The sequence below is a fragment of the Pterocles gutturalis genome, unplaced genomic scaffold (genome assembly GCF_000699245.1).
Source record: "Pterocles gutturalis isolate BGI_N339 unplaced genomic scaffold, ASM69924v1 scaffold8635, whole genome shotgun sequence".
Classification (NCBI taxonomy): domain Eukaryota; kingdom Metazoa; phylum Chordata; class Aves; order Pterocliformes; family Pteroclidae; genus Pterocles; species Pterocles gutturalis.
In genome coordinates this window covers 66,760-94,604 of record NW_010143460.1, presented here as the reverse complement: position 1 = coordinate 94,604, position 27,845 = coordinate 66,760, and the positions used below count along the sequence as shown (strand labels likewise).

The 27,845-nt window shown below is 39.1% G+C and overlaps 1 protein-coding gene across 1 annotated transcript in view; it reads left to right on the top strand.

The window, feature by feature from the left end:
- Positions 1-482: 482 nt before the first annotated feature.
- The window catches only part of LOC104459503 (ecto-NOX disulfide-thiol exchanger 1), a gene marked incomplete at its 5' end in the record, with an annotated part of 85,886 nt that continues 58,523 nt past the window's right edge, over positions 483-27,845 (top strand). Inside the window, 4 exons of the mRNA XM_010084749.1 lie at positions 483-531; positions 910-1,124; positions 15,848-15,954; positions 19,263-19,380. Of these exons, the coding sequence (XP_010083051.1) occupies positions 483-531; positions 910-1,124; positions 15,848-15,954; positions 19,263-19,380 (489 nt within the window). The remainder of the gene's footprint in view (positions 532-909; positions 1,125-15,847; positions 15,955-19,262; positions 19,381-27,845) is intronic.

Here is a 27,845-nt window from a genome sequence, read left to right as displayed (position 1 = left end):
AATTGCACAGAAATGGTTCCACAGGAAGACACTGTGTCGTAACAACATTTTATTGCAGTTCAGCCTAGATGGGACTTAAAAAGAAATGTGTCCCCTTAATCCTGATGAAGACAGAAGTGTAATGGAGGCTGTGCTAAGAGTCTTATGGGGAAGCTGGAAGCACTGTCAGAGGAAAAAAGATTACTTGGAGAAGGAGTGCACAAAATCTAGCCACCAGTTTTGACGATCTTTCTGCAGAGAGATAGAATTTTAATTACCTGAATGGTAAACATAAATCCAGGTGTTTGCCTGAATTCATCTGGGCTCCTTTAAAAAATATGTAGAAGAAAACACAGACAAATGCAAAATACAAAACAAGTACAGACACATCATCTGTTCAAAGCGGTTCCTTGTAATTAATCAGTGCTTTGAGGAGGAATTGTTCAGCCTCGTCATTGTTCGTTAATTAAGAATGTGATGTTAGTGAAATCTGTTGACAAAAGTACAGCTGAGCCCAAGCTCCAAGACTGAGCTTTTGGCTGAGCAGATTAACGTGGACACATTTCATTTCCTCAGTGGGTCAAGTGACACAGAGGTCTCCTCACTCCCACTGTAAGGTCATTTCATATCACTGAACGGCTTAAGCGAGATGTTGTGAAAGGAAGGACTCGGGTCTCAGGGAAGGGAAGGGTGCCCTTTGGTGTGAGAAAGCTATTAAAATCAGCAGAAGACAAGTCTTGAAGGAAGATTTATGTAGCTTCATGTGGCAGTATTGGCTTCCAACATCCGATAAAACAAAGAACTAGAAGTTGCCCAAAATGATATATTGCAAACAGGATTTATGGTGATTTTAATGTGACATGGAGCAGAAAATGTGTTCTCAGCAGGATATTTATGCCTGCAATTTAAAACCTGTGCTTTGATCTTTTTAGATGATAGCAAGTTTTCAGAGGCCATCACAGTGCTGCTTACCTGGATTGAGCGAGGCGAGGTGAATCGTCGCTCAGCAAACCAGTTTTATTCCATGGTGCAGTCGGCCAATAGCCACGTCCGCCGGCTCATGAACGAAAAGGCCGCTCATGAGCAGGAAATGGAGCAAGCCAAGGAGAGTTTCAAAAATGCCTTAACAGGGATCCTCACTCAATGTAAGTAACTCTTTTTTGTCCAGTGTTGTTGTAGTGATGGTGGTGGTGGTAGTGGTTTTTTTATCATTTTGTTTGTTTGGGGGTAAGTAGTCGCAATGCAGTCATATTCTACTTCATATCCTATTCCGTACCCTATGGCAATTTGGAGGAACAAGGACCATTCCTAAGAGCTTATTTCTCAAGGTGAGCAAAGTTTCAGTAGTTTTTTTATTAATAGACAAAGACATGCTCTATGCGTAATGTCTACTGTTGCATAGACATAACGCTTCAGGAACGGACCAGACAGAAGCCTCCCTGTTCTGAGCAAAGTTCGTGCTTTTCTGGACAGAAGTGATATGTAGCCTGTCCATTGCAGCTAGTTAACTAGGCCAATTACAGAACAGAGGACAATTAGGTTACATTTTTAGCCTGGGTTTAGGTAAAAGGAAGTAGGATTCAGCAAGTTATGGAAGTATATTCACAGTATACAGGCCACCCCCACAATAGAAGAATATGCTATACTGCTGCTGGCATCAAGACTGCTTGTCTGATACAATGCCAGTATTAATTTGGCAGAAAAGCTGCCTGAAATATTTAGTGCTGGCAGCTATTTCCTTAGTGCAGAAATATAATCAATGAAACTACCTTAATGAGGTTCCCTCATAAAACAATAATCCGGATACTTGCCTAGAAGTGTTCTTCAAAGGGAAGAGGAGAAGAGAGGAGAGAAGGGGAGGGGAAAGGAGACAATAGAAGGGGACGGGAGAGGAGAGGAGAGGAGAATAGAGGAGAGGAGAGGAGAGGAGAGGAGAGGAGAGGAGAGGAGAGAAGAGAAGAGAAGAGAAGAGAAGAGAAGAGAAGAGAAAAAAGAAAGAAAACTTATTTAATTGTTGCTGGTTTTTTAACATGTCTACTCATAGCTGCTCATGAGAGGCTTTATGATACTCAGAAGGATGGAGCCTGGACCCAGCTCTCATATGCAAGTTAAAAACAAAAACCAAAACAATTTACCAAAAGTAGGACGACGATGCAGTTGTTGCATTGCAATTTCTGAATCACACCCCTAATCTTTACATGTGAAAAAAAAAAACCAAACCAACCTTAACGGGACCTTTGGAAGTTAAGGCTGAAGGCAGAAGCTTAGATGGACTTGCCTGAGTTAGGAGAGCAGCCTCTGGAACCTTCCATGTGATGGAGAGCTCAGCACCTCAGAAGATCAATTCACTCCTAGGGCACATGTCCTTCTAATTTTAGAGTTTAGGTGCCTGAACTTAAGAAGAAAGAATCTGGGCCAAAGTAATTTGATTTCTGAGGATATATGTTCAGTGAGTAAATTTAAATAGCAGCTAATTCCCTTGGTAATTGGCTAGGCAACGTCATCTTCCAGCTCAGCATCTAAAAGGGAGTGTGAGGAGCAGAGACAGGCACCACATGTGGCCGTGCTGTTCAGTTCACAACAGGGCCTCTGTAGCTCTGTGTGCACAGCCATCCCTAGCATTCGGAAATGCCTTCTTCAGCTGCATTTAAAAAAAAATCCCCCATTGTCAGCAGGCTGAGCTTTAGTTAAATCAGTCTAAATTAGCCTGTTTGTCACCAACTGTTGTAGAACATCTGTCACTTGGAAATAGAGATCCCTGTAGTTTCAGGTGGAAACTTGCACTTTCAGCTGTCTGCTTTGTTTCTGTAATGTTATGAATGCTGAACTTACAAAACCAGAAATAGGTCTGGCTTCAAACCATGAGTTTCAGGGTGCCACAGTCACAGAAATGCCTGGAAGAAGAGAGTTTCTGGCAGATCTGGCCTAGGAGAACAAGGTCAGCAAAAACAAAACAGACTCAGGAAAAGGTGTTACACTTTGTAGACTTTATAAGAACAAATTTTATAAGCTTTCCAGATGCTCGACATTAGTTATTTTATAAACATCATAAACATTGGCCATTATTAGCATTTATAGGTCTTATTAAAATTCTCTGCAAACTTTCTACAAACAGATGGATGATGTTTTTGCTTTACATGTGTATATGCCTAAGATTGTTAAACATGGAGACTGTGAAATGAGCTTCCCTTTTTCAAGAATTTTTGTGTGTTTGAGTTGATCTGAGGAATGTTTTTCATGTGTCCTTTTCCATTGTTTTCCCACAGCCCTTTTTAATCAGTTACAATATGTCACCTGCTTTATGAAGAAGAATTTGAAACTATTAGATGACCAAAATAGGTGCATGTGGTCTATTAAATTCAGCAGAGTGGCAAAAAACCACACTTGCTGTTCTGCAGTAAGGATCCAAAAGTCTAGTGTAATGCTGCAGCTGTGTGGCCATTTGTCATAAGCATTACAGTATTTTTAAAATACCATGTGGCATTCCTCTGTCATGATCTAGGTCAGATGTCCAACTCTGAGCTGACCATTCTGGGCTTTATTTGCAGTCGGCAGAAAAAATAAGCATCTCCATGGGATGAATCATCAGGCCAACCTCATGGTACTCTTCCAGTGAGATGAATCATCCTTTGGAGATGCCATTGTTTCTCTGCTCCCCATAGAGGACTCGCAGGGGGCCTAGCCCAGAACCAGATGTCCAGCTTTTTACATGCCTTGTTCAGAGCAGATTAATCCCACTTGCTGTGTGTAGTCTTGATACAGAAGCACATAGCACAAGCAAAGAACTTGGAGTTAAATAAAAATGGCAGCATGATAGCAATGAATATTAAGGGGAGTGAAGAAGAAATACATTAGCAAAATGGGCTTCAAGTGCGCTCACCTGGAACGCACACACTGTCTATGTGAGTCTCGGTATAAAATGCTAATGAGGATTAGTGTGACCAGAACATTTCAGCTTATGGCCCAACTACTAAAGAAGTAGTATTGAAATCCCTGCTACAAATTTCTGCCTGCAGGTATTTAGAAGATTACCAAGCGGATTACCCCTAAAAATTTGGGTCAAGTGTTCAGCACGTGAATTAATTACCTGACCAATATTCTTTTGCCAGGATAATCAGAGAAATAAAATGTATTACTGCTGTCACATCACCAATTTATAGCCCCTGATGTAAGTTCTACCGGGAGTCTTAGCCTTATTATGGTGCTTCTTCAGTTATTTAAGGGATAAAGAGAGAAAAATGCCCACTACCTTGTTTTTTATTAAATTACTTAGTTTTTCTAGATTTGAATCTGTGCTTACAACATGGATTGTTTTCCAGGATTTTGGATTGTTTTGTCTCTGTCAGTTTGGTATGTAAATTCTTTTACTTTGGTTCCACTGCACAGTTACATGTGACGCTGCTCCCTGACTTTCCAGGCCTCTCCATTTCATTTCCTCCCAAACAACCTTTTCAGCCTAAAGCTTGTAAATGTTGATCCTCATGTTTAAGAAAAATGGAAGCCCATGAGACATCCATGTGTGGCAAGATGCAGGTAGACAGGTAGACAGTGTAATTAACAGAAGTGCCCCATAGCTGGGTACTGAGCAGCTAATGACACTCACTTATTGGGTCATTTTTGTCAATTTTACTAATGGATGAATCTTGAAGGGACTTAGGTAGCAGATCCCCATCAGGGTCTATAAATCAGTCTCTTGTGTGCCTGTGGGAGAACAGTGGTTTTCATCACGGAGGCCCCTGGCCAGATTACTTCCTTGTCACATGGTGACCTTAACTTTCACTGTCTCCTTGGCCTTCAGGGAATTTCAGTGCATAGTGGTCAGGACAATCTTTTGGAAAGATATGTTTAAACGCCCTGAATGCCAATGAAGGAACTGAACCTAAGCCTCCCTCCTTCCATGCGTGCTCTAAATGGTGAGGTCTGGTGCTCTGAAAGGCAATATTGACCTTCCTTCAGGTGTCTGACAGATGGCTTTTAGGCACCTGATCCAGAGCAATGTCAGCTGGAGGGAGGTGTCTCCATGTCTCTAGTAACACAGCACTGAACAGAGACAACAGCTGCACCTATGGCGCGTCCCCACCCAGGAGATGCGTATGCATAGTCCATCAGCTAGTTAAAGCAGTGGCTGTATATACCTTCCCAAATGTGAAGCTCTTCCCATGTACTTTGTAGGGCACCTGAGCTTTAACCAGTAAACCACATTTAATTACAGATAATCAACCAGGGTCTTAGAACTTGTGTAAAAGGTCTGAGAATCAAAATGCAAGTCTGAAAGTGTGGGTAGACATATGGTTCATACTAGAGGGCAAGCTGGAGTATAAACCTGCAGAGCCATTTATTCCCGTGCAACTAATCACAGAAGTATACTTACCTCCTGATGGATGTGAGGTTGCTGGAAAGGGAAGGCAGTTCCCAGGGCACCAACCCTGGGATCCCTTTGTGCATTAACTGGCACCAGGGAGAAGAGATGTGGTGCAGGTTCTTACACTACCTTGGCAGGCAGTAATTAGCTCATTGACTCTCAGTAAGCAATTTTTGAAAAGAGAACGTAGACCCCCTAAATCTCTTAAACATGTTTAAAGGTTGTCATCCTGAATTTCATTCTCAACAGCTAAGTGACAACCCGGCTGTTGGCATTAGGCAATCCAGTGGCAATCTAGTGTAGCAGTCCCAAGGACACAAACTGGGCGAATATACACAGTAGACCATCCTGGTCTTTTTAGGGGGCCTCATGAACAAGCTACACACCTTTTTTACCATTTCAGCTGCTAGTTACCATGCTATCATAATAAGAAGTAAAATCAAAACTGTTACAAAGTTTAATGTCATTTATAAGTGACAGGATATAATCTTCAGTAGTTCTGCTGGCGTATTTGTAAATTGTTAAATAGATTTTGCCACTAACTAAAAATAAAATATTGGTATCTTTTTCTTGGTACAGTTCTAATTGTGATTAGAGACCAAAACCTTGTAGGTTTGGACCACTTATGAAGTCTTAAAATACCAGGATTCATATCTGGGGGTAAAAGTGACATCTTTAATTCTTTTAAAAAGGAAAGAGACAGCATCTGAGTGAGTCCCTACTTTGTCCCTACTGGACAATAAGCTGAATTCTGAGTGGGTCAGAAAAAGCACTGCAATTTTCGTTCACACCACTTCACTACCTTTTCCACAAAAGACACGGTGGTGGCAGAGGAAAAGCCATCTGCATGTGAGTAGTATCCCAGCTTTGCAAGGAGCTGTGATCAGAGTGATGTGCTATGGTGCTCTGAATCTAACAGCTCCCATGTAAGTGTGCCACTGCACTTAACTGACATGGGTGAGGAGGGGAAGGGGGAAGAACCCAGAGCTACTGGAGTATTAGGCATCATCTAAAGCAAGTGCACAGCATCATCAGCCAGAATTTCATTACAAGTCTACCTGCTGTAGCCTGCTTTGATTTTTTCAAAGTGGTCTCAAGATCTGAACTGCATAGTCTATTTCCAGTCATTCTGTAGATACTCTATGCATCTTGCCATCAATTCAATTGCTCTGCATTAATAACAACTTCTAAAAGGATTTTCTTGCTCTTTAATTTATTTTAACTCCACAGCTTAGTATACAGAGTGCCTGCAACTTTGTTCCACTGACAGTAAGCTTGTTTGCTTCCCTGTGTTCTTGCATTGCATGTAAAGGTGTACATGGAAGTAAAAACAGAGATACTCATCTTTCAAGAAGTCCTGAAACCAAAGGAATGTGGAATTGTGAAATTGTGCAGTTTACCTGCTTAGCTTGTTGCTAAGCATTCTTAGCCCTTTTGTTCATAACACAGGATACACCTCTGAGTTGATTTAATAGGACTGTTCATTAAGAAGAATCAAAGGTTTGGGGAGAAGACTGTATTTCCCCTCACCATGGGAAGGTCAGGATTGTCACCTTGAGTTTTTCCTCCCTTCCTCCTGAAAAAGTTTAATGAGGTATTAGAGTACTCTGACTTTTTTTCAAATAACTGGTAGGTATCTGATATAAATTTCTGTCCTTCTCCATCCCCTCCCCCGCCCTTTTTAAAAATTGAACTTAAATAATTCTGAAGGGAAGTGCATTCTCAACAGACTGAACAAAATTTTGCTCTCTTCTGGTATTTTCATTCTCTGATCTCTCTGGATATGATTTAATCTATTCTAACATTATCAGTGCCTTCACAGATAGAATCTGTATTTTTAATATTAAAAAAATGAAGAAAAAAATGTTTAAAATACTTTTTGAGCTATCTTCAAAAAAAAAAGGATTGATATCAGTTTGTTTTTCTCATTACAGGTTCACTTCAAATGTTGCCCCGTTATTTTAGAAAAGGTAGATTTTACATTGAAATGATGGTGATTACTAAAATCACCATCTTATTTGTTTTGCTTTAAATTCGGTACTGCAGTCCTTTTTTCCCAAATTTTCCAATAATCCTTCCACTTTTTAGTATATTCTCTTAGTACTAAAAATGAAGACAATTTCATTACAGGTATTGAAAGAATGCTGGTTAAAATTCTCTTAGCAGTCAGACTTTTTACATGCATTCATGCTTTCCAAGTATTCTTTCAATTGCTCTGCATTAATAACAACTTCTAAAAGGATTTTCTTCCTCTTTAATTGTCCAGCTTTACAGTCTTTCTTTCTTTTGCCAGTGACTAATTCAAAAATATGAGCTTACTTTATGTGCAATTTTTAGGTCGTCATTAAGTCCTTTGTGAAAGAGATTGAGTCATGTAATGTGTTTTTACAGTGCAGCCCAGATCTCAGTTGGTGTCATAGAATGCTGCTATAATACAAATAAAAACATTAATCATTCGTGTAATTAGTTGCCACTATTACTTTCTACCTTGATGTATTTCTAAAAAAAGAATTAAATACAAAATAACCTCCACAATCCATCCAGTCCCTTTTGATTACCTCACGTAGTCGGTGTGCTTTTTGCTTCCTTCTATACTGCCAATTTGTCCAGTAAAGCTCAGCTGAGTATCTCTATTCTTCTTTACTTGTCCTCCTATTTTCCGTCTCCTGTACACAGGTTCTCAAAAGTATTTCTATCCAGGATGCTGCAGCAGTGGCAAAGAGATTAAAGACTATATATCTATTTTACCTTGCATTCTTATAATTTCTCCCCACTTTCTGGTGGTATAACCCTTTGTGGTTGCAGCCTGTAGTGTTTCAAATAGTTTATCCTTTGTGTTTCTTTGAATTTCTTCAATCCTTCCATTTTCTGTAGCCTTCACTCCACCTAAAGTCAATAGGAATCCTGGTATCAATTTAAGCATGGGCAGAATTTCAACAAAAACTCTTCTGTTATTTTTAAGACTTTTTTTTTTTTAATGTAAGCCATTGGATTTGCATGGTGTTTTATAGCAAAATAAAAGCACTGCCTCCTGAGAGATTTCAGTCTAAGACCCTATTTTGACAACTTGTGCCACTTGCCTGGATCCTGCAGGATCTCCTAGATGGTGAAGCAAGGTTCAAGGCAAAAAAGCACATGCTTGAATCACATGGAAATCTGTGCTTGGTTTTGAGCTGCCTTGCTGAGTAGAGATGGAGGTAGGGGCCTGATGCTTCACAGAACCGAACTGTAAATGTTGTATGGAAATGAACAATAAGGGATGTGAGTAAGGCATTGGAGCAAGGAAGGAAAGATGGAGGTTTCACCCAAAAGGTTTTCCGAGTTTGCAATGCACACGCGTCACGTGGCTCTCACATCTAAAGATGTTAGGGCTGCTTATATGTGAATGAATAAACCTTGTAAATATGGATATGAATAGCCCTATACAACTATGACTGGTTTAAACACTTCCTTCAGTAGGCACTAGTCTTGCTTCATGTCAAGTCACTGGATTTGTCCCAAATGGTGTAGTTTGTGATGATGACAGAGATGTTATGGAGACAGGAAAAGAGTTTTGGAAAGGGATAGACTATGTGGGAGGGAAGGGTGGACACACACAGAAAGAGGGAAAAAAAATGCAGAAGTAGGATGAGGCTGGAGGCAGTAAACAAAAAGAGAAGGGGACAAGACATGGCAAGCAGGGGGATATACGGTATGGCAACAGAAGGAGAAGTAAATGTTCCCACTTAAGATGTGTGAGACGATTTTTTTGTTTGATTGCCAGAAGAGGCTATGGCTGTTGAAGCCTCCTCATCCACCTCTCCGTTGTTTTTCTTCAGCAAAATAAATCATATTATGCCTGAAAAAAATATAGCCCTCTTGATCTCCTAGAAAGATTTTAATCTGCAAGATCCCTGGACAATTATTATTTAGAAAGAATCCCTTCACTCAGTGAGACCTGAACCAGAGTTCAGTCACATTTATGATGTTCCTTCATCTCAGAGTTCCCTTATGGTTCTTTTTTTGGACAGGTTTACAAAAATAGTTGTTCCTACTTCTGCTATTTTTAAGTCTGAGAATTGAAAAAAAGGTCTGCCTAACCATAAATAACAATGAGAACAGCTAATTAAATGCAGTGTGTTGGGGATGGTTTATAATCTTGTCAAGCTGATGAAGAAAGTAGCATTCACTTAATCTTCCTTTCAGTTGAGGGGGGGGAGAGGGCGGTCCGTGAGGATTTTTTTTAGGTTTGTATCTGGATGTCAACACAAGGTCCATAAAGTCTGTTCTGTAATATAAGATGGTGGCATTAAAAGAGCAGGTACTGTACATTTGTACCTGCCCTACTGTGTTGTGCTGGCCTGATGTCAGGTTCCTGTTTGTTGAGAAACGACATGGAGGTGAAGGGGTCTTGTTGAGTCCAAGTGATTTGTGACATGGCATGGCGCCAGAACTTGTTGTTAAACCGAGCTGTCAGTTTCTTTGTTGTAAATTAAACCACATTTCACAACCTAAAAGATTTTCAAAGCTTATTTTGTAGACAGATTTTCTAGCAATACCTTTCAGGGCAAACTGGGCTCTCTTTATTCAGACTGTATTTTTTTATTTCAAAGTTTAACAAGGAGTCTTCTTCCATTTCTAGAACTAATAATTGTTGCTATATGTACCTCAGACAAGTTACTATGCAGGTTTCAGTATAAATTCTGAAAATGGGGCATTTTCACTCGGCTTCTTAATAACCCATGCATGCGCATTGACTAGGACCAGTCTGAGCGAGACAGAAGAGGAAGGAGAATCAAGCATCAACCCAAATAAACCTCCTTCTGGTCTCAAACCCTGTAGGCCCAAATGGAATTGTAGAAATAATAGAGTGTAACTTAGAGGGAGAACACTTAGACTTGATTCTCATTCTTTCTGTTATTCGGGTAGGTGAGACAGGGTAGACAAAAGATGAAAACATCCTTCTTCCACCGAGTAAGCCTCATAATGGCCCTTTGGAACACTGAGACTCCTGCATCAGGACAAGAGCAGAAGAGGCAAGGCTGCAAGAAGATGACCCCACTGATTCCGTCTATAGGAGTAAATAAAGCTGAGCGAGGGCAGGCTTGTCCATACTGTTCAACCATAAGAAAGTTGTTGCTCTGGACCAGAGAGCATTTTCCTATGCAATGTGGGTTTAGGATCTTTTTAGGGAGAAAGAAGGGTGGCTGCTGCAGGGACACTCATAATGTTGTGCCAGTTGGTTTCAGGGGACGAGAATGGTCCCTGGCTGGTTTTGATTGCTAGTACGGTTGCAGTTGCTGGCAAGTTGAGGGATGGCAGCCTTGCAAGCTAACTTCCCACACAACAAAATGATTTGGGAGATAAATCACTGGGGGCACCATTTTCTTGGTCTGTCCATAAAGGTAGAATTTGGGGATATAATAAAAAAGTCCTGTGGTTTTCTCCTTTATCATGCCATTTCTTAAGATCACATCTTAAGGAAGCTACAGCCACCCAGACAACAAGCAGACCAAACAGTAGTCTCCTCTTCACTGTTGGAATTGCAGGCATGATTCACCTTCTTGTTGATACCCGTGGATTTTTTCTGGGTTCTTGGTTTTTTGTTGTTTTATTTAAAAAAAAAAGCAACAAACAAACACAAACCCCACACAAAAGCAAGAACAAAACAAAGCAAGGTTGTAATTTTATTTGTGGCAGATGAGTAATTTTGCACATCTGTCAAAATCTATGTCTTCATTATACAAATCTATAATGGCATTTGCTTATGTATACAACTGATGACCAGCAGGATGCTTTACTTTAAACCTTGTCCCTTGCATTATCTGCAGGCTTCTTCAGGGTGATACTCCCAACTTTTTCAGTTCCCTCCTCTGCCAGTCAATGGCAACCACATCTGTTTCTCTATGGCACATACATTGAGTAACAGAGAGGGGCTGCAACTTTTCAGCTGTAAATGTGTGAAAGGCAAATTATTTTCTGAAAGTAAACAGTATCATAACCAAAACACTGAGAGTTGGGCCCAGATTAACTTTAAAAAAAAAAAATGTTTATTTCATTACTCTGCAATCTGCCTACCGTTTCTCTTAGTGATGTTATATGTCATTCGCCAACATGCAATTTTAGCCTTGGATTTAATGGTAAGATCTGTTCAGTACGTCACCAAACGTCTTTCAGGAGTGTTGACAAAAATATTGTTTCCTATCCAAAACTGACCTGGAGACTCACTCATAGTGTCTAGCCTTGACTACTGTAATTCCTTGGTTTGCTGTTGCTGGGCTTGGAGCCAAATCAATTGGCAGACTCCAGCTTACTCAGAATTCAGCAGCAAGGCTTCTGACCCGAACCACACCAACTCTGTATCCTTGTGCTGCAAATCTGTATTAGAAAAGCATGTTATACATTTACTGTAACAGTTTCCTTTACACTGTAATTTTATGGGTGGAATTTTTCTTTTACCCTGCATGTCAACTGTCGCACTCTTACAGAATTTTTCTGAGCTAAATTGCCATATATTCTACTCTTGCACTTACAGTAATTTAGTGCAAAGCCCTTTTCATCCTGTATCACTAATTGGTGGAATTTGGAGTGAAATTCTACATGAAATCTGATTATTATATCTGCCAGCAAAGACTTTTGGTTCTATTTTAACACGTTGTGTTTCAGTTGCTTTTTTGTTTCGTTTTTATCCTAAGGCATTATCAAACATGTAGTTGCTGATGTTCTTTATTATTGCATACAAGAAATTAAAAATATTCACGTGTGCATGGCAGCTGATAGTATAAAAAATTGACTACTCCTTGTCTCCTGAATCCAAGAAGAAATTTCAGCCTTCACTCAGTCATCTATTTAAAATAGCCTGCTTGATAAATGTAATGGATGGTAAAAGTATTCTCTCTACCTCTTAATCTACAGATGAGGCTATACTTTATTTCTCATTTATTTCTGTTCTTCTCTGTTAGTATAATTTTCAAATATCCTGTGTCAAATATTCTCTTGCCCTTGGTCTAATTCTAGTTTTCCCTTTAATCCAATCTTGTATGCAACTTCTGGAGGCATCATTTAAGGGATTTTTGTTGTTCCTAGTTTTTCTGGCTGATTTTACATTTATACGTGATCACAATACCCTATTCTGGTAGCATGTTTTATGGCAACAGAAGCTGAGATTAAACTTTCATTTAATATGCTTACTATGAGCTGGCACCTCTAATATAAAGTGTATTGTAGTTACACTGCATTTGTTAAACATTGGCACTTACATATCACTCTGGGCTTAGTTGTTTGGGTCTTTTTAGTTATTTATAACTCAGCAGAAAAACAATTAGATAATAATCCTTTGTCTGAAACATGCCACATAAATTACCAGCCACAGAATAAGCTGTTAGGAAAGATGCAATTATTTGCATCCTGTAAGTTATATTGATAGGAAAAACAAAGATTATGGTATGGAACCTTCCAGAACAATGTGGTTTTTTAAAACCTAATTTAGTAAGGACACAGTTTTGCATATGGTCAATGAAAATTTGATATAGCATAGAAATCACCAACGGATGTTTGACAACGAATATTTCATATTACTTAATAATTCTACTTACCAGCCACAGTTGACAGTACTGTGCATCCTAGAGTTCAAGGTGCCTTAGAGAGATAGGTATGATCTGTTATTTCATTTTGAAAATTTCTTTCTGGAGGTCAGGAAATAGTCAGAAAATTGTGGTCAGCAGTGAGACTGGGAGCAACAGTTTCACTCAGATTCTGCAGATATCAGCCCAAAATCTGGGGCCTCTTTTTAGCCAAATCTTACCCAGACATGGAGGAAAAGTGAGTTAACTGGACAGTTTCTCGGCTGATATAAACTCTCCTGGCTTCTCCTTAGGGATGAATCTACCATCCTTATGGGCTGTGTGCTGCGGGATCACTTACTCGTACAGATAGGGTCCTGATCAGTGATGGGTACATTGTGTCTTGTCTACCAAATAGCCAGAGCACAGGACTTATGCCAGCTTTAGGCTTCCAAGGTGTCTGTGGGAGAACAAGTGAATCTTGATGCAACATGAATTAACCTGCAAACAAATGTGAACTGGCAGAATGGGTTTATATTGGATTGCAATCTCAGCATGCCAATGCAGGATTTTGATGCAGTACAAAGAGATGTGAAGCCTTTTCCCAGTACTGTTGAACCATGGCTTTGGCTGCTCTTTAGCTCTAATGTGATGCTTGGAGACCTTTTAAGTTGGCTGTTACCTGTGGGTGTTTGTAACACTTCATAGCCTAGATTACTGTGTACATTTAAATTGCTGTATATATATTGACATTCTTTTACTATAGAGTAGTGGGATGTTGGTCTTTGATACGTACTAATTTATATTCTCCCCTACATTTCCCTTTTTTATTATCACTAGCTGTCTGTTGCGTAAAGTTTCTTTAAATGCCTTTATTTTTAACTTCTAGTACTCTTAGTACCCTACCCCCTTTCGTTTTTTTAATACCTGAAAGTTAGGTAAGTGAAGGAGAGCCTTCTTTTCCTCACTTTGTCTACTGCAGTTACGCAAGAAAAACTCTTTGACATCTTCCTAGCTTGTGTTTCGTTGAGGAGAGTTTCTGAAATGATCAGGTAATGACTTTCAATAAGTCTTAGCACCTATTCACAGATTGGAAATTAAACACTTTAAAGTTCAAATGTTTTTCAAAATTCAGATGATCTTATTAATACCTATTAGTGGAAAATGGCAAACCAGCTCTTCCTAATCTCTTTGTGAATCTTTTCTACTTGAATTTCCACTTGCAATCTAAGCCCAGATTGTTAATTAAGCAAGTTTTTCTGAGCACTGGGTCATCAACACAATGACAGTAATTAAATTCTAGCCTCAGTTTCTATACATGTAATAATAGAGTACTTTAACATTTTCATTCTTTTCAAATCAATTGAATAAATATACACAGCATAACTTCCTTTATATATCCACCCTTCACTCCAAGCAAGTTCTAATAGGCCGAAATTATCACATCTGCTATTAAAACTTGAACAGATCACAAATGGATTGGAACATCCCAGTAGTTTTGAGGTGCCTTCTTTAGTATAAACTACATATAAGTATTAATCTTAAAAGACAACATTTATTTCTATGGCTTTAGAAATTATTTAACCAGTGGTAATGATTGCAAAGAAAAATTTCCATATGTGATTCAAAATGTTGTAGTTCCTGAATCTGAAAGCAGCCTGCAACGGTGGTAAATAGAGAATAAAATAGATGTGCTCCTTTTCCAGTGAGTGAGTAACTTTCAGATCTAGAGGTGAAAGATACATAACTGACTATGTGAGGTCACTGTTTTAGGAAAGATAGGTTGTTATGTATAATGAGAACCTCTACGTGTGTGACTTGAGGGGAGAAGGAGAGCAGGATGAGAGACCAGATCAGAGGGCATTACAGCACTCCTGCCACCATTTCTCAATGAAAGAGAGGGGACGAAGGTGCTGCAAGCTGCAGCTTTACAAAACAGTGGGCATCATTACAGCCCAGGAATCTAAAGAGATAAGTAGCCAAGAACTGTGTCACAGAGTTGAAGCATTTTTCATTTTGACTTCATAGGTCAGCACAGCTGCTCACTCAGGAACACAACCCAAGTCATTTGTAGAAAATCTGGATTTCTCTTGGTGGTCCTTCAGTTAACTGTGCTGGGATCAAGACAACTTACATCTTGGCCAAATCATTTTTAGGCAGGTCACTGTTGTGGAAGGACAATGTTGCTTGTAACTGATGCAAAGACACAGAAAAAAGTGTTGGGAGAAAAGGTTCTGATTTAGGATGAACAAGTAGCTAAAAACATAAGGATCTTAATTGTCCTGGATATTGTCCTAAATATTGGTGTCTGACTTCAGAACAAATTCACTAGAGCTGAATGAGGGAAGCCCATTTCACATCTCTTCTCCATCTTATATGCACAAAAATGTGACTCTTCATGTACATAAACATGCATAGGCCATGGACACAGGACAGCATGATCTACCACAGGTGAGCCTGTTTATATTAAATAGCAGAGAAGCAACAGCTGCAGCTACAGAATGCTGCATTAATGTATGGTTTAGCCCTTCCTGTCTGCTGGCAAATTCCCGCTATCAGATAGCCACCCTCCAAGGCAGAGTCTGCTTGTCTTTCACACAGCTGCCACAGGGGAACATGCGTCAGGTTTATGCCTCAAGTGTTGTTTCTGTAGTCACACGCCTATAGCAACACACAAAGGCGTGTGGCTGCACAGAGAGTTCCAGCAGACATCACTGGGAAGCAGCTGCATGCATGTTTTTTTGGTGCATAGTTATAAGCTGTGTAAAGTTATGGAGACAGACTTGAAGGGAGACATCTCCAACATTGATAAAATGTAAGTACAAAAGACACATCATTGGATGGATATTGATGATGTTGTTTCAGTAATGACATCATCCATAGACTCCTAGTGTCTTTGCTTTGCTTCTCTATAGTGATCACAACATAAATTGCTTGTCTTGTTTGACTTCCTTGTTCACCAAAGTTGAGCAGATTGTCGCCGTTTTCAACGCTTCTACCAGACAAAAAGCTTGGGACCATTTCTCGAAAGCCCAGCGAAAGAACATAGACATTTGGCGAAAGCATTCTGAGGTTGGTGATTTTATTATTACTTTCTATCCATCATCTCACAGCTGGATTGACACAGAACGAGTGTGGTTGTAGCTGGACATAGTGTATTCAGCAATATTTACGGCTACTGTTTTAGCTCTTAATCAACTGGCCATTATACAGTCTCATCTACAGTATGAATTGCTCCCATTGCTCTCATTATGATAATAGTCATTAAATAACACTAAGACAGAGAGCAATGTGTTTTTATTTTTCAAGCAAGATTTGGGAAATCATTGGAGGATTATGTTTACTATCTAAAATAATGAACTGAAGTAGTGAAATTGTGAACAATATTTTCAACTAAGGATAGAATTAAGAATTACTTCTGGAAAAACATCTTTCTAGGAGTCATTGTGATCTGTTTTTAAAAGACGTATTCTGTAGCACAGATTTTTTTTTCTCATTGTGGCATCATATGGTCATTATAAGACCTGCCCGAAAACAAAATAGAGAATTTATTTCCTAAGTAATGACTTAAGCATATTAAGTCTAGAATTATGACATGCTCCTTCCCATTTGTTTTATGTTTATCTTTAAAAAAAGTAGATACATCACTTGTATTTATCCTAAGTATTATGTTTGCAAAGAAACCAGTATAAATGTAATCATACTACAACGCAGAGTTAGCAATGTGGGACCATGCATGTATGACTGTCATAAGCACGAGCAGAGCAAATGGGATTCTAATTCTGCTTGCTGTGAGTGGCAGCAAAGGACGTGCTAGAACTCATCCTGTGTTTTGGTCATCCAGCTTTCGTTTTTAATTCAGTATGTACGCTATGAGCCTGTATTTTAAAAAGTAAGTACCGCTGTCTTTGTTTTCTTTCTTTCTTCTTCCTTTTTTTTTTTTTTTTAATATGAGCAACCTACATACACTTGGTTTACTTTCATGTAGTACAGTATGTTGATTATTAGTTTCACAGTCCTCTAAATGATTTTTCTCTGTCTCAGAATAAAAATTTTAGAAGGTAAGGTGCACTTATTTAATTATTTTGTAGTACACTTGTAAAATAAGTGTTGTACACTTAGTTTGAGAAACACTAAAGTGCTGCAATATAAATCATTTGGATAACATTTTAAGTGCCCATTAACTAGCGCTAAATTACAGTTGAATACCAATGGCACTAAATGTAACATCCACATGAATACCAAATGAATTCTTTATTATCAGTGCTGTTATGGTGAATATAAAATGACTTCACAATAATGGGACACTTAAAATGTTAGCATAATTTATTGGTATAAACTGTATTTTGCATTTTGTTCACAAATATTTCATATAAGTAGTGGATAAAGCTTTTGTTCAATTGAAAGTTGGGAAGTTGGGGATTGATGTTTGTCTTATCTTTTAGAGAAGTATGAAAATATGATTTGCTAGTAGCTTATTTCAATTATATTGACCATCCCTTCTTAAACTAACTTTCTGTAAAGGGATGTGGTGTGTTGCATTTGCTGGCTTCTAAATCTTTAATAAACTGAAATGTGTAAGAGTTGGACTTTTACAGAAATGTTAATTTACTACTTGCTTTTTCAGATGTTATTGCCTTTTGTTTTCCTAAAAAAAGGACAACAGAAACAACTAAAAAACATGCGAAGGCTCTCACTGAAACAAAATATTTTAGAAATGCCTGCTTTTCAGATGTGAAATGTGATGGAAATGTACCAAATGGAATCTTTGATTTAAATAATATTTTCTAACCGTGACATTATCTACTATTTTGTTTAATTACCTGATCACCTTCCCCCTTTTTCTGAATTTATAAAGCTTTGCTAGAAACCCAAACCCGAAGAAAACATTCATACACATAGACATTCTCCATGGAAGTTTATTGGCTTTGCTGATAATGTAGACATTGATGCATCAAGGATATTTATCCCCTAAAGAGGCAGTAAATGTAAGATGATGTCTGTTCATGTGTGCAGTATATTTCCCTGGGAAAAAGTGTGGGTGGCCTTTTCCAAAAAGGAATTAAGAAATGGCTTGCTAATTTATTCCAGAGGTGCCTCTGATTGCATGAGACACTGGTTGACAATTTACCTTTTTAATCACTTTTTTTAAAATTTGAAATTATTCTCATGTAAAACGCCCACTAATTAGCTTCCTTGCCTTTGCTGGGATTAATGGACACATATACATTTATTGGAATATTTGAGATCTGCCGATGAACCAAGGGAACAGCTCCAGGGAAACGCCTTCCCTTTTTTCACACAGTCCCTCTCTGACAGCTTATTGTTAATTGCACAGAGCAGTGGTCGGACTCCTCAATGCTGTCTCCTCCTTCCACATGACTCTTCCTTGTTTCAGAGATTTCAAACCACCTCTTTGGGAATTAGGTTCTTTGTTGGCAGAAAAATTAGCTGTCTTCAGACTGAAAAGGCCTACACTAATCACGGTGCAGCATCCCCGTGTTACACCTGACAGGATTATTAGGGCAAAATAGAGTCCTCTCAATCTTCTCAGCGCTGCCATTAAAAAGCCAGCCGCTACACCCACGCTGGCTTTTCTACACAGAACAAAGATCGTCTAGACTCCCACAAAGCCCGCGTGCCTGCTGATCATTTACCTGGTGACATGTGCACGGGCTCCCTGCCCGCTCGCCTGCCTGCCTACCCACCCTGCGGTGGTCGCCCGGCGACCAGGCTGTCCGTGCTGGCACCTGTTTTGGAGCAAGATGCAGAGATTTTCAGGACAGCACTGTTGGGCCGGCTCTTTTAAATCTGAGGCGATCTGAGCACAGGGAGAAAGGGTGAGATTCCTTTGCCCAGTGTTAGGCACCTACAATGTAGAGCACTCCATCTGCACTGGCTGCTCTCTGCTCTCTTCATCAGCAGAGAGAACTAGGCACTTAGTAATTAATATGACTTTGTTTAATGGAAACACCTACACTTGGTCAGATGAATCCTACCCCAAGTGGCAGAGAGAAGCAAGAATTAGCTGTACCTTAAGCAGGCTGACAATGTCTTTATCAGTCTGCTTTATACACGTTTTTAAGCATTATCACTGCTGTTAAAGCATTCTGCTATGTTTAGTAGAACTAAAGATCGCTCAATGTGGAGACTCACTTTCTCTCTTGTTTTCCTTGAGTGTTAACCTTTGATAAACTCTGTTATTTCACAGGAAGGATTCCCTGTGCTACTGTTGTTATAAATATTCATACACAAATAAATACGATTGCAATGATAAATGATTTATAATTAAAATCAGAACAACACTAAAAACAGATACTAAATAATACATGATGATTTTATGGAAGTTAATATTGACAAAAGGTCATTTTGGGTTTTAGGAGCTCCGAAATGCTCACAGTGAACAGCTCATGGGAATCCGCCGGGAAGAGGAGATGGAAATGTCCGATGATGACAGTGGTGACAATCCCAGTAAAAAGCTGAGAGTAGATGATTCAGGTAAAGCCAAATTCCTCTATAATGTCAAGTATATGCAACTGGGGTTCTTTTGAAGAGCAAACAAAAACTTACATGTGAGAAGTGAAATGTTAATAGCTGATTATATAAGACAGTATCTTATTTTAAACCCTCGTAAATTAGTTATTTAAATTATGTGAGCTGTCTCTAGGAGGTGTCTGTCACCTGCTATGATCTATAATGATGAAAATTCTCCAGTTCAGCCCTTGACTGGAAGCATTATGTTTCTTTAGTGTGCTCTCTGCAGTCTTACATAACAGTCTTTCTCTTCATGGTTGCAATGTCTTATTATGAGACCAGCTGTAGTTATGCTTTGGTCAGTACTCTCTAAGCCTTACTTTTCTTTTCGATAAATAAATAGTAATGTATAAGCACTCTGACAAATATGCTATACCATTTTAACTATGTGTTTTGTGGTATTAACTTGTAAGGGTACATATTTCACAATATCGTACTGCATACTTCATTAATTTGGCTCTTGTTAGATGAAAGAAAGAATAAGGGTGCTTGTAATAAGTGGAAGGAAAAGAAACTTTTTCAGCCTTCTTCAAATACTCTGCTATCCGGGGTGTACACTCCCAAGAGGTGGCTCAGAAGCTGTCTGTGTTACTGACTGGTAACATGATCTGACCCTTTGCTTAATTTCTTGACATTGGCTAATAAAGGTGTAAGTAGCTAACAAAGATTTGCCTGTCTAGACACTCATCTTCAGAAAGAAAATTTACAGAGCCTGAAGCCAAGGCATGACTGGGAACCACCAGCCAGCAGTGACCTTTAAGGAAGGTAAAGGAGGAGGGAGTAACATGGAAAGAGACTGAGAGTCTAATGATAAGTGTAATTTTGATCTAGGCCTTTGCATACAGGCACCATAATAAGAAAGGAAGGAATTTAATCCATTCAATAGTTTCAAGTCTTTGTATACCTGCACAAAAGTGTGAATTCAACTTACACAGAGAAGAGCTCTTTGGCTTCTCATGTGAGAAGATGCTATGTGAGGTCAAATGACTCCAGAAGTGAAGATCAAAGGAAGAAGTGTCATTTTAGCAAAGAAATTTTTAATACAGCATCTCTCTTGAGGGGATATTCAATGTTTTTCCTAGAAGAAAAATGAAACAATAAAACCTGTAAATGGCAGCTTTCATTTTTGCTTGGCTAATTGTGTGGGTTTGAATTTTCTAGACACTATTAGCAAATGTTTGGAGCCGAGACAGTGGGTCTCTGCAGACAAAGCACTGCTAGCAATCAGAGATTTTTATGAATGTCTAATCATTTTACCTTGACTGTGTCCGCTCTTACAGAGGGAAGACATTAGCATTAACAACAGGAAGACAGAGCCAGAAATACCCACAGCCTGCACTCCAGAAGAGGAGTAATGATGTTTTGAACTGTCATAATTATCAGTTCAGCTTGGTTTAACATAGGCACGCTTAGGGCAGCCCTATGCCAGTCATTCTTTTTGTAACATCACAAATGGGAAAGTATCTTTGGTTGTCTTCCGAAAATATGTCCCTTACATTTCTATCTAGTGTTTTGATATCTGAGATTTCTTCAGTATTCCATCCCAAACAAGTTCAGTTTATTTGTATTGTTATAATGTGGGGAGTTGAGTCCCCCGCAGCAATAACAGTATCAAACCCAGTAGTGCGTTGCATACTAAATCAAAATTCAGTAATATGAATCCACTTGAGTACTTGTCCATCATTGTCCATTGTAGTGTTCATCATCTTCTTCATCTTAGTGGAGTTGATCTGTCCTGCTGCATATGTAGAGTCATCCATTTCTAAAATTAATTTTGTAGCTTTCTTCTTCCAACATTAAACTCTCAACTAAAACAAGTGCATTTGATTCTTCTGTTATTGACAATAGAGGGAACTTGGAGTTAAATCAGAGAAGTTACTGGGTAGAAAACATTGGTAAATGAAAAGAAAGTGAGAGGACATTTATTTTTTTCATTTTTATATACAGGGAAGTGATTCTTCCTTCTTTTAGCATTTTTTTTTTAAATTACTCTGTGTTAGCCACCTTCTCTTTCTCTTTTTTTCTTTCCTTTTGAGTGTAACGTTGAAGAAGCACCTCTCTGTCTCACTGGAGTAGCTCTTTGTATTCACAGTAACCTCTGTTCTACAAAGAATGTCTTTTAAAGAATCTTTTATCACAAAGAAACAATTCTGTACAGTAAGAAAATGTTGGCACTTTATTTTTAACCCTTTTTCTTAAAATGTTTGCTTCAATGCTTAACCATAGGAAGGGCAAGGCTTGAGTAACACAAAGAAGATATTGTGCCTCTTCAATTCAAGGACAGCATGCACACATAAAGGCTTAAAAGTCTAAATCCAAAAGTGTCTGAAGCAATGAGACGTGATGAATTGGTTTAAATAGTTTCAGAGTTCTAGACCGCCTGTCCTACCATCCCAACAATTTTCTTGAGAACATTATTCTTCAGCCTGCCCTACTTGACAGTGGGAACAACACTTCTGGGAAGTTACCATCCCCAAAGCTACAAGTGACAGAGATTCCCCCCCGCTTCCAGCACCTGTGTTGGGTCTTTATTCACCAGTTCATCTAATTGAATCACTGAAAAAAAGGGGCCCAATGAGTGGGCTATTGCAAGTCTGTTCAGTAAAAGAAGGCTCAATTAATTCAACAATTTAGAATGGGTCCTAAGACCTCATTCTGTCTTAGCGAAATGTAGTTTCTCTCCTCTGGGATATCTGAAGAGAAACCTATTCATCATCCTGAAAAAAAAGAGAGTGGATTCTAGCCCCAGCATTTGAAAACACGGTGCAATACATTTAAGCCCTGAGGCTGTACAAAAGGACTTAAGTGCCTAAATGCTTATCCAGACTTGCTGGACTTCAAGTTTCAGGGGAGCACCACATTTTGCTGAGGCCCTTGGATGCATTAAGTTCTGGGCATTTGGGATAGATGATGAAAAAGCTGTTAGTAAGGATGGTTTGCATATTTTCTTCAAGTTGTGCAAGATACTAAGTCATGTAAGAAATCAAGTCGTGATGCATATTAGAAATCTACTAATAGTTGTTCGTTTGGGGAGATTTGGGCTTGCTACTTGAGACAAGGCATAACAGCTCCAGGGGGACATGTTGAAAAGTGTGTCACTCTGTTGAGACTCAAATCCTCTTCTTTCATCTGCCAATTGCTCTTCTCCTAGTTGTTTGTGTACTTGATTTACTGATATCAGTGACTCAGTGGCATAGCTGCAATAAGAATGGGGACTGTTATTCTCCTGGACCTGTCTTCCACCCTCTAGGCCATGTTGCCTCCTGTGCAAAGACCTTCTGCTTCTCCAGGTGTTTTGCAGGTCACTCTTCCCAGGCTTAGTTAGTACCCTACTCTATTGTGTGCAATCTGAATCTTCAAGGAAAAGGAAGGCATCACTACCTGCTTGTTCTTTTGGAGAGCATCTCAAACTGCTGCCAGGGCCCCCTGAGAAGCCACCCAGGGAAACCGATGAGTTGACTGAACTAGCATACATGTCTAGTTTGTAGGAAATCCTCCTGGTTTCACAGACTAAAGGTTATCTTCATTACAGGGAAAGCTGTCAAAAAGCTGACCTGAGACTGAATTAATCTCGCCTGTGGGATCAGCTGTTCCTTTAGAATTATGGTTTTTCCCCAAGTTCAGCCTTTAAACAGTGATTTTTCTGCAATGTGGATTTTGGAGTTTGAAAGGGACAGGAGGATTGCTGAAGTAAAGCTGAGAGATTGCTAAGAAAAAAATAATAATGATGACTGGCAACTCAGTTAATGCATTTGAAAGTCAAGGTGCAGCTACTGAAGCATTAGCTCGGGGCGGGGGGGGGGAAAGAGATTCAGTGCTGGAGTCTAGAGGATATATGAAAATCTTCAGAACAATCAGGATTTATGGATGCTTCGTCTCTCACCTGCTGGCACTGGGAGTTAGGATCCACATGTAAAAGCCTCCAAAGTAATTTTAAGAATTAGTGAAGTGAAGCTGCATGTTGTAGAAAAGAGCTGAAGTTTGGTTTATGCCTAGAAGGCACCTGTAATTTTACTTTAAGAGGAGGTGGGTTAATCTCTACCTTTTGCAGTTCTCAGTGATGTGCCATTAATTTTAGCAACTCCAACTTCAGCGAGAGACTGTGGCTGGCACTGCAGAAAAGAAAGATGCACAGTGCTTGCAGAGAGATGCAGGAAGAATGGTTGCATGATTAAAGCTTTTGACTGGGATCCCAGAACTCTGGGCCAAATCCCAGCTCTGCTACATACCCCCTCACCTGGACTAATCAATGACACTAATTGTGTTATCTTGGTTTCCTACTATCAAATGGAGGCATCGATGCTTCCTTTCATTAATCCACTGCCTGTCCTGTCCATGTGGATGCCAAGCTCTTCGGTATAGGACTCTCTGGCTGAACAGACTTGCAATAGCCCACCCATTGGGACCCTGGATTATTTCACCACCTTTGTATTACCTGTGATGAAGTAACTTAACAACATCTCGGGGGCTGCATGAAAATAATAAATTGCAAGTTATGCAGCATAAGCTCAGTTTGAACAGTAAGACTGGCATTGCCTTCCAAGTCAGGACAGACATCCTCTATGGTAGGATTTTCACACATACCTAAAGTAGGCACCAAATTTAAACACTGAAGCTCTTTCTGCCTTGAACAGTAGCCTGGATCTTTAAGTGCTCTCCTGAAGAGATCTGTCCTGTTTGCAGCATCAGCTAAGTCACTTGCCATAGGAGATAGCCTGAATAGTGGGCAGTCCGTCTCACAGAAGGGTCCTTGTGAAAGTCAGTATTCGAAAATCACACCCTGGTGCGTGCAGCATAAAACAGGCTTTGTGAAATTGTTCATAAGTCTATCTTGAAAGTTGCAAGCCTGGCAACAGGAAAGCCTGAAACAACACTAAAATGATCTGTGTGATGCTTATTCATCTTTTCTCTGCAATTCAGTCCTCTTTTTGCTGTCTCTAAGGCTTGCGTGAATGCAGAGATGCACACGTGGAATGGAAGCTGTGTTTTATAGCTGGATTAAACTGGTAGGAAAGCTTTATATAGCTTGTTACAACTTTGAATAGAAATTGCTGAGCCCCAGCTGTGTGGAGCTGAGCTTTGCTCTTCCTTTTCTTCCAACTGGCCCAGTGTCATGTCAGATCTCGTGTCAGATTTTCCTCTTCCTTCTGATCCCAGGGATCAGGTATTTTTCTCTTCCTTTCTTGTAAGTCTAATCTTTTGGGTTTTATGGAGATTTTGTTTTAAACAAAAGTTCAATTTATTTTTTTGTCATTTTCTCTCTATTCCATAGCTTTTCAGCATTGGATTTTGTGAAAGTGATACTGGTGTTCAACAAGCCTGTAATTTGCCCCTTTTCCTTTTAAACACTTGTTGATAAAGATAATGTAAAATAACAAAAATGTATTTACTTTAGAAATTAATGGGCTAGCATAGCTTTTTTCCTCAAATCAATCAGTACCATTTCAAAACCATCAGCAGCTGGTGTCATAATCAGCCCTGCGGTAATAAACATATAAAGACGTATGAAGAGGAAAATAAATCTTGTTAACAAAAATCTACTAACCAGGTTTTATAAGCAATCTCAAAGAAAATAATGTATTTAAAATCTGAAGCTCTGAATTGTTGCTGTACTGACATGGTCCCCTCCCTGGCCAGAGAACAACTCTTTTGAGCTCTGCGAGTGGAGTAACTTCCCTTTGAATGGAAATGCTCTGGACACAGCAGACAATCAGCCTTGCTCCCAGGGACCATCAGGGATGATCGCTAGAAAGCAGCACAAGATGATTACTCCCCCTACGCTAGGAAAAGTCTGTTCTCATGTCTTTCATGCCAGTTCAGAGCTGTTATCATCAGGTAGAGTCTCCAATTTTGTGCTTTAAAATGCACTCCAGTTTTCCCACAGCTTTTACAAAAATAGGCTGAAATTCAGGAAGCATGGAGACAGGGGCCTAATTTTATGTCCCTGGTTTTAAGTTCATTTGGCTCTAATAATGCTTCTTGTGCAGCTGAATATAGGATAAATGCCTTGATGAATCAGGGCTGAAGATAGTTGCCAAGACTGTCTTCCCTGTGGAATAAAAACAGCCTTGTCCTGTCCCAGGTACTGGTCCAGTTCCTCTGGACCGTGCACAACACATCGGCTTTGGGATGAAGGTCTGTGATGGTCCCATGGACACAGCAGTGAAGGAGTTAACCTAAATTTCAATTTCTGGAGGTAACAGACACTTCAAAGGCGTTTTCCTAATATGGGTTTTAGGAGGATGTCCCGCTTACTCAAAACAAGTCTGTTGCACTTTGATGCTTTTCAACTGCCAGCAATACTATTATCTAGATTACATTTTATCATGTTTTCTGGGTATTTCATACTGATAAGGTTTTATACAGGATCATTACATATGAGAATAGATTTAATCCTGTTTTTAGTAAGCTTTAAGGACACTGAGGGATTATTTATGTAATAAAATGCAAAGTTGCTATGGAAAATGCTATAGCAACCTAACATCTTCACAAAACCAAGCAGCCACTTGTGACAGCAATCTAAATTTACATTTATTTTAGTGTCATTTTATTGACATTCTTAGTATCTCATTTTGACAGCATGTTAAAATATATTTTGCGTTCATGCTAGAACAAAATTAACAGCATGTTGTTAGAATGAAGATGATGGTTATAATTTTTGGAGATAATTTTATCATATTTCATTTTGTGTAAATAGCATTAAAATAGTAGTGAAAAGAAGTTTGGGTGCATCCCCTCTATGTGTAATAGAGCAAACAATGCACATTGAAAGTAATATTTTACAAGTCAGTGAAAGCTAAACTGTTTTTATTTGCTTTGTATCTGAATGAAAATATTTTTAAGAAATAAATGATTTTGTTATTAGAATTTATTTCAAATCCTGTATCTTTTATTATAACCTTCCCAGTTCAGGATACAGTCTATAATTTTTCATTAGGTTTCATAAAGCAGGGCGTCCTTTCTGAAAGACTTGCAGTTTGATAGGGAATTGCCCTATTTAAATGGGACTTTTCTAAAACATAGGGTAACAGTACACATTGCCCCTTAGGAGGTTAAATAAAAAGGGAAAGAAAAAACAAACAAAAAGTGACAAAACAGTCTGAACTCTGTTCTATGCTCATTGCAGTTAATAATGAAACTAGCATTGACTTCAATGGGAGCAGAAGCAAGCTCTGTATATTGATTTTCTCCATCCCCCTCCATTGAGAATCCTGAAGTGTGGCTGTAACATTGTTGAAGCGGGATGTTGGCAGGAAAATCAATAAAAGACAATATTAGAACATATGCTGTTTTCAGCTTCCTCACAATCTGATATAGCTGGTATTAGCATTCTTCTCCAAATTACACTTCATGCGTTCTATAAAGTGACCTTCCTTATAGTGCCCTCTCCAATATAAAGCTTTTGTGCTCTTACTCTAATATTTAGCCTTGAAGAGAATGAGCCCTATTTGTGACAGTGGAGATGGTTGATTTTGAACAGAGCATAAAGAACAGATGCCTTCAAGAGTGGCTTCAGCCTAAACCCTATTTCTGACCTCCATTTCTATTATTGTTTAAACTAAGCTCTTGGTTTTAGATTTTCTTAATTATGCTGCCCTTCATGCCCTGTTTTTAGAGACCCTTTTCACCCCAGCTCATTACAGAAGCTTGCAGATGTTACTTGAGGTGGAGATTTAGGTACCTTCCTATACACCCTTAAATCCAATAAACATCATCCATTGCTAAGGTGTCCCAGGAGATATTGATCAGAAAGCAGAGTCTTTTCCAATGTTAGTACAAGCTTCTAAACTCATAACTGCAGGTTTAAGGAGCATCCTTATGTCATGAGACATGCAAGGCTGTCTGAAGTTTACAAAATATTAAAAGCTTCCTTTTCAAAATATGCACTTTCTCGTTCCTTGTGTGTCCAGCTGACGGTCAGTGTGTGGTGTGGTTGCATGACAGAAGTTAAAAACACACCCAGCAGAGCTCATGCTTGAAGCTGGATGGCCACAGAAACTCCCAAAACTACTACTAGTTGGTGATGCCGATTTACTTTGGTAAACTAATCTTAGATCCAGAGGAGTTTCATGATGTCCTGCTTTTTGGTTTTGGCCTAAAGACCATCTCAAGAAAATGAGATTCTTACTATGACACATATCCATAGTATAGCATTTTTGTGATCAATATATTGAAGGACTGGGTTCATAAAGTTGAAAGCCAAGTGGATTCAAAGCTGCTTGGAGGTGAGTGATCTTATTCTAGTCTTACTTGGTTTTAGATTCATGGCAAAGGCTAAAGAGAACAAGGAAAAGCCATCTCAGATGTGAGATGACCAACTGAAGAACTAAATAACATACCAAAACCATACCATTTTATTCCGCTTCTCCACTAATTCCAGCATGTGACTCCTTGAACACCAGCATATAGAACTCTAGAGGAAAATTTGT